This window comes from Entelurus aequoreus, linkage group LG01 (genome assembly GCF_033978785.1).
Source record: "Entelurus aequoreus isolate RoL-2023_Sb linkage group LG01, RoL_Eaeq_v1.1, whole genome shotgun sequence".
NCBI lineage: Eukaryota > Metazoa > Chordata > Actinopteri > Syngnathiformes > Syngnathidae > Entelurus > Entelurus aequoreus.
The window spans coordinates 67,666,410-67,681,654 of NC_084731.1; the positions used below are offsets into that span (position 1 = coordinate 67,666,410).

The following is a 15,245-nucleotide window of genomic DNA, read 5'->3' on the forward strand; positions in this document are numbered from 1 at the left end:
ACATTTTGCAGCACAAACAAATGGGACAGGTTTGAGCAGATTTTGCCATAGTTTTGAACTAGTTATGAATAATAGCACGTTGCTTACATGTTAACATAAAATGTTAAATTAAAACATTTTATGTTATTAAAAAATGAAACGAAAAAGACAGGTTTGGGCACTAACACATTTGCATGTTAAAAACAAAGCGTTAATAAATCAAAAACTATAATAGTCAGACCAAAAACTTGCACAGCACAAACGATTGGGACTGGTTAGGGGAGGTTGTGATTACGTGGGGGAGGAACTGGTTATGAAGATTGAAATGTTAACTGTAATACTTCAATAAAATAGCAGCACAAAGGAGTGTGACAAGGTATGGTAGATCACACACCCACTAATAGTAGATCAGGCCCCAAGGGGTGCAACTACTGAACACCAGGGAGATACATGGCTGTTGACTATCTCACAATGTGCCAAACAGTGCTTGAAAAAGACAAAGGGAAGGTCTGGCACCATACCTTTGCACAACCTGCAAATGAAACAAGCCTTATGCACGTCAAGTAGTATAAAACGGTGTTCCTTAACTGGATGAATATAACCATGCAGCACAGTAAAGGGATAGGCGTGCAGGTCTGGCCCCACCTGGCCTGAAATGCGCTCCTCTGGCAGCACCTCTGGCTTAATTCTAAGCAGCTTGACTGCTATGGGCTTGCCAGTGCGCCTGTCAGAGGACACCTCAAACTCAACATCATCTGCAGGGAAAAGCAGAGACACATGTCAAGAGCAAGCAGAAAAGAGGACTTTCTCGGCGGGGGGTGGCTTTCTCGCCTCCGATTTTGAGGTCCTGCATGTTGCTGTACTGCGAGCAGTGGAAGAAAAGGCGGGCCTGGCGCTCGGAGCACTGGATGAAACCGTAGGAGGTCAGGAGCTTCTCGATCACGCCCGTCTCTCTAATGCCGGGCCCCGAGCCGTTGGCATAGGCGCTGTGCCCGTTGTTGTGGAGCATGCCCGGGTCAAAACTCATCTGGGGAAGGGGACAGGAGAGGGAGTCACAATGGTGCAACGCCCCATTTAAACCAGGGGTGGGGAACCTCGGACCAACTCTAAAATGTTTGCTATGAACTTAGTAAGGAAAGTTTAAAAAAACAATTACATTACAGCGTTGTTCATCACGGTTTAACACTCAATATGTGGGCTGAGCAGAGTATTTTGTATTGGTCAAATGATGTGTCATTAAATCTGAGGTCAGGGGCTGTCCAAAGTGCGGCCACAGCTAATTTTTCAACAGCATTCTAAAAATACTACAAAAAAATCTAAATAAAATAAGAGGAAACATGAAATGTGAGAAAAAGTTGACTATTGACACAAAGTTGCCATTGCATGCCGTTTTTTTCTTGAAATTTTTCTTTAATTCAATGAGTGCTGTTTTGAATTATTGACCTATTCAAGGCTCCAATAACTTTACATCAAATATTACACTTTGAAATATTTACGGGGAAAATGTTGCTTATTTTGTGTTTGCAATATTAATGCAAATTTTTTTAAACAACAAAAAAATAAACTTGTAATCGAACAAGTTGCTCTCGAGATTTAAGAGTTGAAAGTTATAATCGAACAAGTTGCTCTCGAGATTTAAATGTTAAAAGTTAAAATAAAAATATATTGCACTTTGGAATATTTTTGGGTAAAATATTGCATGTTTTGAGTTTGTGCCATAAAAACAGTTTGCTTTGACAAATAGGACATAAAACATGAAAAAAATGAATTTAAAAAAATATCCCCGGGACCAAAGTTGAGGGTAGCCATAAAAAGTAAAACAAATGTATATTATTGGATTGGTTTGAAAAATTATCATTATCAATATTTTTATTGGTATTTGTATTGCTCCATTTGTAGTGCAATAATGTTCATTGTCATTTCTGTGTTATTAATATATACTTCACTTATTGCTTCTTTGCTGTCACTTTTACTATCATATTTGTACATATCCTATTTACTGATTATGTTGTCTCTCTCTCTTCTTTCTATTCCTCCTTGCTGCGGTCCGTCTGCGCCATACATTGAATAAATCCTAATAAAGTCAGATGCAAATAAGGCAACAAGAAGTATCTTTGTAGAGTAAATGTGTACAGCAGATATAGATCATCCTCATTAACAATATGATTTGCCTGAGTGGCTGGACAGGACAAAAAAAAAAGTATTGGTTTTGAATATTAAAAATATCTAAATGTGTGCTTTGATTTTTCAGTTTGGACACCCCTGCACTAAATGGAGCCCACATGAGTGCCACTGGACCACAGTTAAAGACTGTAATAAAAGGTTCACCACCCCTGACTTAAAACTATGAATCATTTGAAAAAAAACACACAAAGACAACATTTATAACGACATGCAGCATTCTAGAACCTTCTGAGGCCGCCTGGTTGCTAAGTGAATTCCAGGACAATTCAAAGCATACTGAAAGGTGGAAATGTGTCGCAATATGGTTTGATTAAGTGGCATGCAGTAAAAACTGTTACCGCTCAAAGCCAACTTGTGAGTACATGCAAGTCTACACATCCCTCGACCTCAATCTACATGTTCAAGTAGAAAGCACAAGAGAGACACACCCTGGTTACAAACACCACACAGAGTTAAGAGAAGTCACATGACCAATCAGGGGTTATACTGTATCATATCAGTAAGGACACTGCCATGCCCTCTTACTGATCTCTGGTACAAAGGAGTCCGCTTGTGTTTTTTACTTCCTGGCTGGGGGCGGCAAGAGACCGAAGAGGAGCGGGGGATAGACACAGGAGCGCTGGAGGTCGACGGGCGAGGTTCGGAGGAGCCTCGTTCCATGTTTGACATTGTGGACCGGCCTTGGCTATGCTGTTGGAGAGGAGCATGTGGCAATTGAAAGCAACTGGCCGCACATGTTAGGAGGCTGTGACGTCCGAGCTTCACCAGATATCGTAATGACACGTAAGGCCACGCAGCTAAAAACAACCTTACGTCACATGCAGCAAGTGACTCTTGCACACAAAGAAACATATCAGCACATCGGGCCATTTCAACACATCAGTCAGAAGTTGACTTTGACCTTCTGGTGCCAGAGAGTGACCGCCACCGGCTAAAGCCCAGCATCATCGGCCAATAGCAACTTGTGCAGACAATACTCGCTTTTAAAAGTCCTTATCGTTACACAAAGAGCGCTTTTAAGTAAACAAAAGGGGACCTACACCTTTTGGGGGGGGGGGGGGGGGGAGAATTTTGCCCATCATTCACTATCCTTATGTAAAAGGCAAGCGATTTTAATGCATTCTAAGTGGTAACATATGGCTCACAATGCACATAAAACACTATTCCACTCATACATGTACAGGGTGATTCAAAAATAATAGGCCAAAATCATCACACATTTATTCAGTTGTAAATAATAGACTGAATCATTTGATACAGGCGTTATCCAAGTTTTATTGTGTGACAATTTCACCCTTGTTATGTAATACTTTCGGCCCCGTTCAATTGTAGAAAGACCACCTTTTTATCTACCTTCAAAATGGCGAATATTGGGGCACATTTGGGAGGAATTCTCATATGGTCTTGTGCTACCGGTGGTGGCCATATTGAGCACTTGTAAAGCATGAAACAAATATGTTCAAGCTAGGTTTTCTATTGGTTTTCATTTATCAAAGAGTGATCATTTTGGCGTATTCTTTTTTAATCACCCTGTATACTCCATGTACATCCCGTGAGCTGAAATTTAACGGCATTATTATAAGCGCTAACGCAGACAAACTATTTTAAACTAGATTATGCTGCTGTATTGACATATTGAGCTGCTGCATTGTCTCCAAGTTGGTGAAAGTTAATTGTAGATGATAAATCATGCCTCTCACCTGGATACTAGAATGTTGTGGACATAAACCCAGAAGTTGGTCAACTTTAACATCCAACTTAAGACACGGAGATGGCAAGAAAGACACGAAAAGAAGCTCGTTTTGAGCATTGGTGAGGATTATGATGAATTGTTCATGTAAAGGGCAAGATATAAACATCCCATCAGTCTTTATCTCAGTGAGAGCAGAAATTGTACAGTAAGTGGTTAATCATGTTGATAGTTTGTATGTCTTGTTTTGTCTGCATTTGTTTAGCACACAGCTTCTAAAACTTGTAGATCAGGAGTGTCAAACGTACGAACAGAAGCTCGCAAGATGAGTTCGCCAAGTATAAAAATGAGCTGCAATTTTTTAATGAAAGAATCCTCTGTTTTAAGTGTGTCCACTGGATGTCGCAATAGCAATTCAAGTGAAACCCACTTCACACATGACACTGTTTAAAGGTGACGTGTCAGCTCTGGATTGCCTGCCGCTACTCCAATCAGCTGGCAGCAGATGGCGGCAGACTGATGCAGTAGTGACGCACAATACCTTCTTTGATTGTAAATGATCCACTCAACGGATAAAATAATGAAACGGTAAGACACAAAAACTTAAGTCAACATAGGGCTGGGCGATATATCAAATATACTCGATACATCACATGTTTGTCTCTGTGCGATATAGAAAATGACTATCGTGATATTCGAGTATACGTTCTCACGCAGTTGCTTTTAGCTGCTGGCATTAAACTACAGGCTCTTCTCACTCTTTTTTGTCTGTCCTTCGCACAGACGTAAAACAAGCGCACCTTCTTACATACGTCACACACAGTCACGTGTGCAACGTCATACCCTCGCCGAGCAGAGAGGCATGGGTAACGTTAGCTGTGATGCTAGCGGAGAGGTGCGAGTGGTTAAAACGAGAGAGAGAAGGTGCGAATCTGGTACCAAATGAAGGAAAAATTAATTCCCCAAAAAAACAGCAGGGAGTCCCTCGTCTGGCGGTGGTTTGGCTTCAAGCGCGAAGATGTCGAACTGACAACCGTAATATGTCAAGTATGTGTATGCGGCAAAAGCTTTGTTACAAGAAGTATCATTCTTGCTAATTTGTAGCATCATTTGAAAAGTCACCCGCTAGAGAATGACGAGTGCTTGAAACTCCGCATGTCAACATCTTCAGCCGGTGCCACAGCCACAAAATGCCCAAGCAAACATTTCCAGATCAACATCGTATAAAAAAAATAGTCAACAGAAGGAGACAACGTCCGCAGTAACCTACCACATAGCGAAGGACATACACTATTTGATTTCCTATTATGCAGCTCATTTTTATTTGACAGTTATTGAAATATTTTGTGTGACATCATGCACAAAAGTACACTTTATTTGTTTTAAACTATTGCAGTGGCGTTCTGTACAAAAAGTGCACTTTAATTTAGTGTTGTTTTGATAAGTCATCTTAGTGACATCATGCACAAAAGTGCACTAATAGCTTGTTTTAAAATGTCTCTGACAATCTTGCACTTCCTGTTTAGGAAATTACATGAATGTTTGTGCCACAGCTTAATAACTGTTTAATAAATACAGTTTTGGTAAATTTACTTAGTTGTGATTTCCCTCTGCATGAAAGTTTAAAATGAGCATATATTAATGCAGTATGAACAAGAATGTTTTAATTTAGACACATAGAATCATCATACTGGTGTGATTATATACATCAAGTGTTAATTCAAGGCTAAGGCAAAATATCAAGATATATATCGTGTCAAGGCCTAAAAATATTGAGATATTAATAAAAGGCCATATCGCCCAGCCCTAAGTCAACATGAATATTAACTTTGTATTTAGAGATCTGTGCGGCGCTCGCAAATGGTTGACGGAGCGACGCACACCCTGAACTTCATTGTAAAGATGTATGTTTCTACTTTTGTTGTTCTATTTTATTTTATGCTTAGATCTACTATGTTCAAATTGGTTAAGTTTTTAGTTATGTTACCTTTAATTCAGCTATTACGGTGTCATTTTGACGATTGTCTTGATTATAAGTGTAATATTAGAATGATAAATTTATGTCTTGCAGCAGTTGCGGATGTCACCAATGCGCTGGTTTGCGGAAATACTCGGTTGTTTTTACAAACATGTCTTTAATGAACTGCCAACATGAGAATGCTAAACAGGAAGTGCTTAATGGACTTGTAAATACACTGAGGCAAAGTCAATGCTCATTGTGTTCTTCATGGCGTTTTTGAAACTGCACCAATATTTTTCTCGGAATCTTGAACTAACTTCAAGTGTTTTGCCAAAAGGATCATTTGTAATGTGTATAATTTTAAAATGTGCTTGTTCTATTTTTGGCAAAAGTAAAACAATGAAAATGAAAGTTGTCTTTATTTTTAAGTTATTATGCCATGATTTTACCAGTCCGGCACACGTGGGAATAGATTTTCCTCCATGTGGCCCTGAGCTAAAAGGAGTTTGACATTCCTGTTGTAGATCAGGATAAAAAATATAAGGTTCTGGATCATCATTTCACGAAGTCTTTCATGACTAGTAGTATTTGTTACTGTTTAAGGGAAAAGTGTGTCTGTGAAATTAATACGCCGCTGCATGCTTAACATGAGTATATAAAACATTGATGAAGGTTTCCGGATGTTTTATAGAGTGCTTTATAGGCGGAATTGAGAGAATCTCATTAGCGCCATTGTTAGCTGACTTTGGCTAGGGTTTATTTACGAGTTAGAAGGTCAACATATGTGTTTTTGTTTTATATAAGGATTGTGAATAATTGACAAAATTGCCCCCAAAAAAAGTGCAGTCCCCAAGGGCCCAAAGGATAACATTCATGCACTTGTAGGCCAACAGGGTCTGTCCCAGCATTAAGGAATACAGTTGATCCCCCGCCTAATCGCTCTGTCATTTGTTCCAACATATTCACAGATTTTTTTTCTGGGCTTTAAAGAGTATTTCTGTTTTTATATAACTTGTGTAAACAGTTGTTTGATGGTGCTACTTGCAAGGGAAAACAAGATTGCTTCAGCTACAAATCCAGCAGAGGGCACCGTTCTTTGACAGCGTTGTGTTGGTGCAACACTCTGAACTCAACCATTAGAACACCAAAAGTTGAAGCAATTTCTATAGAGGTTAATTTGTGTCTTTATGAAAAATCATTTTTTTGGACACCGAATTTATGTACCTGAATGTTGTGAATTGATTATTATTATTATTTTATTTTTTTTAGATGAAATTATGCTAACAGTTTCATTGGATTAAAAAATGTTTAAAAATTAATTTTGTTAAAATTCAATGCAAAAAAATTCAGTGTATAAAAATTCAATGCAGAATTTTGCTTCAAAACTTAGCTCTTTGACAGACAGGATCAATTGCTTCAGTCTAAATTTACCAGAAGTTGAGTCTTGAAGCAATGAACATTTTTGCACTGAATTCTTTTACACACTGAATTTCAAAACTGTATTTTTAAACATAATTTGATGTAAAAAATAAAATAAAAATGTAGATCGCTAAATTCAAATGCAAGAAATTCAGTGACCTAAGCTACTACGCTCACACTGCAGCGTAGGATGTCCAATTGGGAATTTTTTGTCAAATCCGATCTTTTTACCGGCTGTTCACATTACAAAATAAAGTATTTCTAATGTGAATGCAATCTGACCCGCATGCAGACATAACATTGAGCACACAGCAGTGTTTACGCAAGTAAACATGGCTTCAACAGAGTCCGTCTCAGCACTGGTGCTTTTGTGGCAATTTCTAGGATTTTGTGCCATCATGGTCAACATTTTCTGAACCAAATGATTGAGTGTAGAAGATTAAGAAGGGAGAAGACAAATATTTTACGGAGACTGGAGCGTTGGAGCTTTCACGCGAGGTCCTAAAACATAATTATCAACTGTTTTCTGCTCATTTGTCAACTATTCATTTTGGAACCGTCTATTTTGACGTTTATGGCTTTCACATCGCGGATGCGTCACATATACATATTCGATTTATTCCAACATACGGAAATAAAAAGGGGCCTGGGTCGGATCTGAAAAAATCATAATTGCACTGTTCACACTGACATGAAAAAAACGGAATTCTTAATATTGATACGAGAGGTGGGAATCTTTGGGCACCTCACGACCCAAATACGATTACGATTCGTTTCAAAATCGATTATTGCTGCATCTTTGATTTATGTATATTGATGCAGCTTTACATTATTTTCGCTTTGTTTATCACTTGCAACATTCAAAAACAGTGCATTTGTCATAAGAAACAACTAAATTAATTCCCATTACATTTAATAAATGAATAGAAATGTGTGAAAAACTGGAACATAAGTCGGATCTCTCGGTGAGGTGGCTCGCTGCAGTCAGCCACATTTTAAAACTGTCTGCATTACTTTATTTACAATAAATACATACATTATCGACATTTACGAATCGATTTTATAATCGTCCATGTCCGAATTGTGACGCATCTAAATGTACTATTTCCCCCATGTCCAATTGATACTGTTATTCATTTTTGTTTGACTCTTTTGGATTTTTTGTGTCATGTTTGTGTGTCTTCTCAATTGATTGCTATTCGAAGTGTTGATTGGTTTGGAATTGGAGTTGTATTACGTATTATGTGTTACTTTGTTGGACTGATTATATTATTTTAAAACATTTAAAAATCAGATACAGGTCGCATACAGGCAAAAAAATTGGAATTGACCTGCAGTGTGAGCAAGCGTTCAAACTAAAGACACAAATGAATATCCCTTGACCCTTTGGTGAGCTGCTCAAACCAGGGTTCTCCAGCAGGTAAGCTCGTTAGCAGGTGTTTTTATGTTCATGTCCATTCCTTTTTGCCCCTTGGAATGTAACGCTCACAAATACGGGGGGATGCACTGTACACTTTTCACACAGGCACTGTGCCGCCTCCGCTACTGCTCTGATACTATTCTTCAACCCCTACGCGACGTCACATATAGTATGCTTCCACAAAAAAAACCATCAACTTGTTTAGTCAGTAAAGGTCAAGTTGTGTCGTGCCCGGTGTTAAAACAACACTAACGATGCAGTGCATCTACATGATGAGTGATGGCTTATGGGTGGGGAATGGGGGTCCAAGAGCAGCCTCTTTTTGGTGGCCCTGTATTGCAAGACTTGGGTCATTTTAATTGCCCATGCAGCGCCCACATATCAAATTATCTGCCAGCTGGAGTTTTCCGTGTATTGGCTTATAATCATTGGAACAACTGAGCAGAGGCTATTCTCTGGAGCCCAGAGGGTGTATGGAAGGCAAAGAGATGCAGGCTGATGGGCACTTAGATAAAGGTGGGAAGGTAGAACTTACAGATCGGCCATACGGCGACAGGCTGAGTCCGACAGGGGAGCTGCTGCTCAGGTCAGCGCTAACAAACGCGGTGGGTGGCGACGCCGGCATGGTAAACTCAACAAAGCCTTTCCAGGGACTGCCCATGTTTTCCCATAAAGTCCAACCACACTGACTTTGATTAGTGCGTTTAAATTGTTCTTCTTGATTTTGGGATGTTTTTTGTGGCTTGACTGTTAATGGTTAGTGCTAATGCGACCACCCAATGACACACACCGCTACCGCTGGATGTCTGCAGGGATGGAGAGAGGAACAAACAAAATGGGTGAGGCAGACAGGTCAGCCGGCCGCAATTTCACAAAGAAAGAGGAGTGGGGGACGTGGCCTCTTCTCTCCCAGACGGGGAAGTGCACAGAATGGAGACCAACTACTAATACCATGGCTTGAAAATAACTTTTCTTTTCTGGGGAGTACACAAACAACAATGGCGGCTTTGGGGGAGACCCATGTGATTCAAGCGGCCATCCAGTTAAAAGTGTCTCTTTGTCAACAATGGACAATAAATGCCTTCTGACAATGGAAGAGTAAAGACTGAACACGACCAAACTAATCATTTTCAAAGCAAAAATACCCCCACTCCCATTTCTAGTTAATACATGAAGCATCAGAAATGTTATCTGAATGCTGTGTACTAGCGACTCCACCTCACTCACTGTTACACCTCTCTTCTGGTAAATAAAGTAACTTGCAGAAGTCGTACACAGCTCACATTCCAGCAGAGCCTTTTTATTACACTTCATCTTGTCAAAGGACAATCCCAAAGAACAAGGATACTCCCATCAGGTTTTTTTTGCTGCCGATTCCCATCTGTGTATGAGATTGGCCAATATTTTTTACGTAATGTATTTTCCGGACAATAAAGCGCATATACTGTAAGCCGCACCCACTAAATTTTAGGGGGGAAAAAATGTATTCCCATACATTAGCCACACCAGAAGTTGCAGATATATATGCTGTAAAATGAGTTATTTACACAGAAATATTCTGTAAATGTTTATTTACATACCTTAATTGTTTCCAAACGGTGTCTGTAACACGGCAGTAAAACAGCTGATCAAACAAAACAGATGTCATCGTCATGGACCCACTAGCTGCGGAAGCTAGCTCTCCAATCAGCTAAACAGAATAACTCCACGGTGACGTTTTGGGGGAATTTACAAAACAAAAAATACAAAAAGAATGCCATTGCAAATTAATAATACTAACACACATTTTTATTACTGCCACACCTTAAAAATAAGCCTTGTTGTTTTTTTTACTTGAAAACAAATTGAGGTAATATATTGTAGTCCCCAGAAGAAAAGAAAGTGAGACACTATTTGTAACTTATACTACCAATCTTATGATAAAAAACAGGCCGGAACAATTCCAACAGGTTTTACCTCCAATGCAAACACTTTAGTTCCGTGAGTCTGCGCTTCTCTGGACACACAACACTTCCTCATTCTCCGCCAATCACCTTTCAGGCACGGACGGTGTGTTTGCAAACATGGGAAAAACTGACATAAAATCCAAACCAACATAAAACATTAACATTAGCTGGTAGTTACAGTAGGAATGTATGTATACAGACTATTATTTGCGCACTATTGACAAGTGATGTACCAAAAACTTGACCACAAAAAAAAAATGTTGATTACAGAAAACTGCGCTACCAAAACCGGATGTAAACACAACGTACACATTTGTCGGGAGTGTTGTCAGCGTGTCTGCGATGTGTACATGATTTTAATATATTCCACATATACCCGCAGACAGCCATCTACAAAATGTGCAAATATTAAGAGGACATCAGCCAGAGTGGATCAACATTGAAAGGCATTGATCGGCAATAACCGATCATGTACTTTTCTCCAAAAATCGATTTGATATGATCAATCGACACATTTGAAAGTAGTCAGTGTACACTTTCAAATAGCAGTGGATTTACAACTAGATATGAGTCAACACAGCTTTGATTGTCTAAAAGGAAAGTAACAAGTGAGTAGAAAGACAATCTAACACTGGGCGATACAACGATGCCAATATATACCGCGGTAGACACGTAAATCGATAAATAAAAAATGGGTCCAATAAAACGTTCAATGTATTTTTTTTTCTTCACCAGAGGAAAGCAGAAATTGCAAAGCAGGTTGGTTGCATGAACAAAGGCACTCGGTCTATGGTAACCCGAACAACTCAGGAAGTGACGACTCAACCGTGGGAGTGACAGGCTAACAGTAGGGGCGTGAGTCTTTGGGCACTTAATGATGCCATCCGATTCCAATTCCTGGGGTGACTATTCGATTCAGAATCGTTTCCTGATTCAACAAGATTCTTGATTCAAACCGATTCTGGCAATGTATTATTTGGTATAATAATTACAAGGAGACAGGTTAGAACAGCTCCTTCTGGTTGCATGGAGATGGCCTAAAAACCTTTTTAAAAACTGATTATCATAAAAAAGAATCGCAATTCGAAATTTAATCGATTTTTTGTGCATCCCTATGTATCAAGTTTGGTTGAGCCATGTTGTTGTCTGACAAACCTTTGCATGGACTGACAAGAGAAAGTCAAAATGAACAAATTGTGGATAAACCGGAAACGTCACCTTGACAGTTTGGCACTTTTTTGGATTTTGTTTTTTTAAGCAAACCGTAGTCCGACCAATGTGGTCTGTCGTCCCCACCAAGACCGTTAATACCACACCACCATAGCCCGGATTTCCACTGGATGCCAAACTGCCACGGAACAGCACCGCCGTTCTGTTGCCGTTTCTTAGGGAGGTCGTAATAAAGCGAGTTGATTCTGTCCTCCCAGGGGAGCAGAACCAAATCAACTGAGTCCTGCCATTAATAATAACAGGTGCTGAGCAGCAACACCAACCACAGTTGATTAACAACTTTTTTTTTGTAGCAAACAACAATACAACAGTAACATCTTCCCTGCTTTCTCGGTCCCCATTTCATTTGGTATTTGACTCAGGCCCCCATATGGCTGCCTGTTTATTATTCTTTCATTTTGGACCTCCAGAATCAACATGTCCTCATCCATGGGCCAACAAGGTGACATTACATCTTTCACAAGTTGACTTCATGACCGCCGCTGCCCATTAAGACCTTTCAAAGTGTAAAACACAATCTACTTTGAAAACGGCAATTTTCAAAGTAAACCGAATAATTTGTTTTGTGTTTCTGCATGACTTCCTCTCCAACACAAGCAGATTTTAGCTCAATTGAAAAGATTTGTTGCGGCGTCTGGCAAATATAGAAATTCTGCGTATACTTAGCACAGGCTCTGGAGACGGACACGTTGACTTGAGTAAAAACGGAAGGAACCTTCCGCCGGGCAGGTGCCGTTTTGCGACTGTTTGGCATCCAGTGGAAATCATCCCCTTTAGAGCACAGCTGTAACTTCCTGGCACTGAACATGCAGAAAAAGTTTGGCGCTCTCTCCAGCGCTGGTGTTGCTATTGTTTGTACTTAACATATTTTTTGGAACATAAACAGCTACTTTTTTCACTATGCTTTGAACCCTGCAGATTGTAGAAACGGACATGTTTTGTATTCAACAAATAGTTTTCAACACTGAAAAGGTGTTTGTGCTGTGGCACCATTTTTTGGACGAGTTTAGTCAATGCAGATGCTGCGGGTTTAAAATGTACGTTTCGTGCCTTGAACCGGAAGTATATACCGTTTGTCTACTATTGCTGCTATAAAGGATCTTAGGCCTGGGCCAATAACAAATTTTGCTTGACAATATAATGACCTCCGAATTATAAATAAAATATTGCCATTATTTTTTAAACCAAACTAACCATTGATTTAATAATACAATATAATAATGCATGCATATCTTTTCAAATGCAATAAACGTGTATTTCTTGTGTATTTTAACGTTGTAATTTAAATACCCAAGTTAAAACAAATAATAAAATGGCCTTTGTTAGCAAAATGTTGCACTTTAATAAAAATTATAGCCAAAAGCAATAAAATATCTTAAGGAAGGGATGGGGCCTCGAATATACACAACAATAGATAAAATGGTTAAATAAAGTTTTGACAAACAAATACCGTAATTTCCGGACTATAAGCCGCTACTTTTTCCCCTTATTTACGGCCTGTTTTTCTCCGACACAGACGAAGAGGATTTCGGTGGTTTTAGTACGCAGGAGGAAGACGATGACACAATGATTAAAAAAGACTGACTTTTCATATACCGGTAGGCTGGTTATTTTGATAACGTACAGGCGAGCACTTTGTATTACTTTGCACCGTTGTATTATTTGTACTCTGCACGAATGCTGTTCGCCATGTCAAAGATGTGAAAGTTTGATTGAATGATTGAAAGATTTATTGTTAATAAATGGGACGCTTTCCGTTCCCAAACAGTCATCTCTGTCCCGACAATCTCCTCCGTGGTAGCAGGAACCCCTATATACTACGGTAATTACACATCAAAACCCTGCGGCTTATAGTCGGGTGCGGCTTATATGTGGAGCAATCTGTATTTTCCCCTAAATTTAGCTGGTGCGGCTTATAGTCGGGTGCGGCTTATAGTCCGGAAATTACGGTACATGTTCAATATTGAACATGTAGGCTGAGGTGTACATGACTTAACTGACAATCAAGTTAGGACCTTTGTAAACAAAAGTAACAATATAAACACTATACTGATGTATTAACAGCTCATATGCAAAACTAAATTAAGTCTGGCAGATTGCGAGTGAAGAACGACAACATGACAGCAATTTTTAAAAAATGCTAGTTTTAAATAGCAGCATGTCTTTGGTGATGTATATAACCACATTTTCTGTGAGCGCACACCATTTTGTTTACACTGACCGGTGCAAAGTGAGTGTGGACTGTGGAGTGCTTGTTTTTCAAGTGGGCGTGCAGGTTTGTTGTAGTCACGCATATTCCGCAAACTGGCTTCTCACTCATCTTGTTCAAAAGGTTTGAACTGAAATATTCCCCCACTGGTGCGCTGGCATTTGGTTTTGTGTTCATTTTGTCCATGTTAGCTGCTACATGCTAACTAGCCAGCTGCCCGCATCACTGCAAACAGTCAAAGACACTTAATGAGGACAGGATAATTCACCCCATTCTTTTCATTCTGCTATGGTACAAACGTGCGTAGCCGCTAAAAGCGACGAAAAGCGTGAATGCTCTTGAAGCATGCACATGGCGATTTATCAACGCTGGAAAACTTGCCAACTTTAATTTGTATTTATCGTCGGTTAACTGACTTATGGAATATCGCCCAGGCCTAAAGTATTCTTCATTCATCACTCCAAGAAACGTTTGTAAGTTTTACAACTAAAACTATCCTTACTTACTAAAGCGCCCTATGTGTGATGTCTGTAGGAGTGTTTTCATGCATATTTGTACGTGCTATGTAATCAAGCTAGCGTCGTTAGCATTAACGAATATGCTCACAAGTTTACGAGTGTCTGTGTTAGTATTATTAATTTACAATGGCATTCTTTTTGTATTGTTTCAGTTTCACAAATTCCTCAGTAAACTCACCAAAACGTCACTGTGGCGTTATCAAGTCTGTTTAGCTGATTGGAGAGTTAGCTTCCGCAGCTAGTGGGTCCATGACGATGACTTCTGTTTAGTTTGATCAACCGTTTTAACGCCGTGTTACAAACATCGTTTGGAAACGATAAAAAGGTGTTTAAATAAACATTTACAACATCTTTAATACTGGTATACATTTGTAGCGTTTGGCTCGGTGCGGCTAATAGATGTAAAAATATTTATTTATTCTAAAATTTGGTGGGTGCGGCTTAAATGCCGGCTCACTCTACAGCCCGTAAAGTACTCTTCTGTATAGAATAAAGTGTTCAACTTCAATTCTAGTCACCTCTCAATGTTTTGGACAGCCTTAGGACTAAAGTACCTGGGCGGACTCTTCCTCCTAGAGGAAGGGTCCCAATAAGTCAGTATAGTGGTGTCCCTTGACAAGATATGGCTGCTAAAAGGTAAGATACTGTAGGTTAACAGCCTGTGTGCATCTGTACATTACATAGTCATTT

The 15,245-nt window shown here is 39.4% G+C and overlaps 1 protein-coding gene across 5 annotated transcripts in view; it reads right to left on the reverse strand.

The window, feature by feature from the left end:
* LOC133656071 (cold shock domain-containing protein E1-like) overlaps nt 1-15,245 on the reverse strand; it is an 88,334-nt gene that overhangs the window by 53,077 nt on the left and 20,012 nt on the right. For 2 of the 5 annotated variants that reach the window (XM_062056905.1, XM_062056871.1), the window contains exons 3-5: nt 2,689-2,853; nt 811-1,006; nt 568-734 (exon numbers count right to left, since the gene is read on the reverse strand). In XM_062056905.1, coding sequence (XP_061912889.1) covers nt 568-734; nt 811-1,006; nt 2,689-2,832 — 507 coding nt within the window. In that variant the 5' untranslated portion in view covers nt 2,833-2,853. Of the gene's footprint in view, nt 1-567; nt 735-810; nt 1,007-2,688; nt 2,854-9,187; nt 9,207-15,245 lie in introns of those variants that run through there. The other 3 variants (XM_062056888.1, XM_062056880.1, XM_062056897.1) reach the window with 3 other exon arrangements.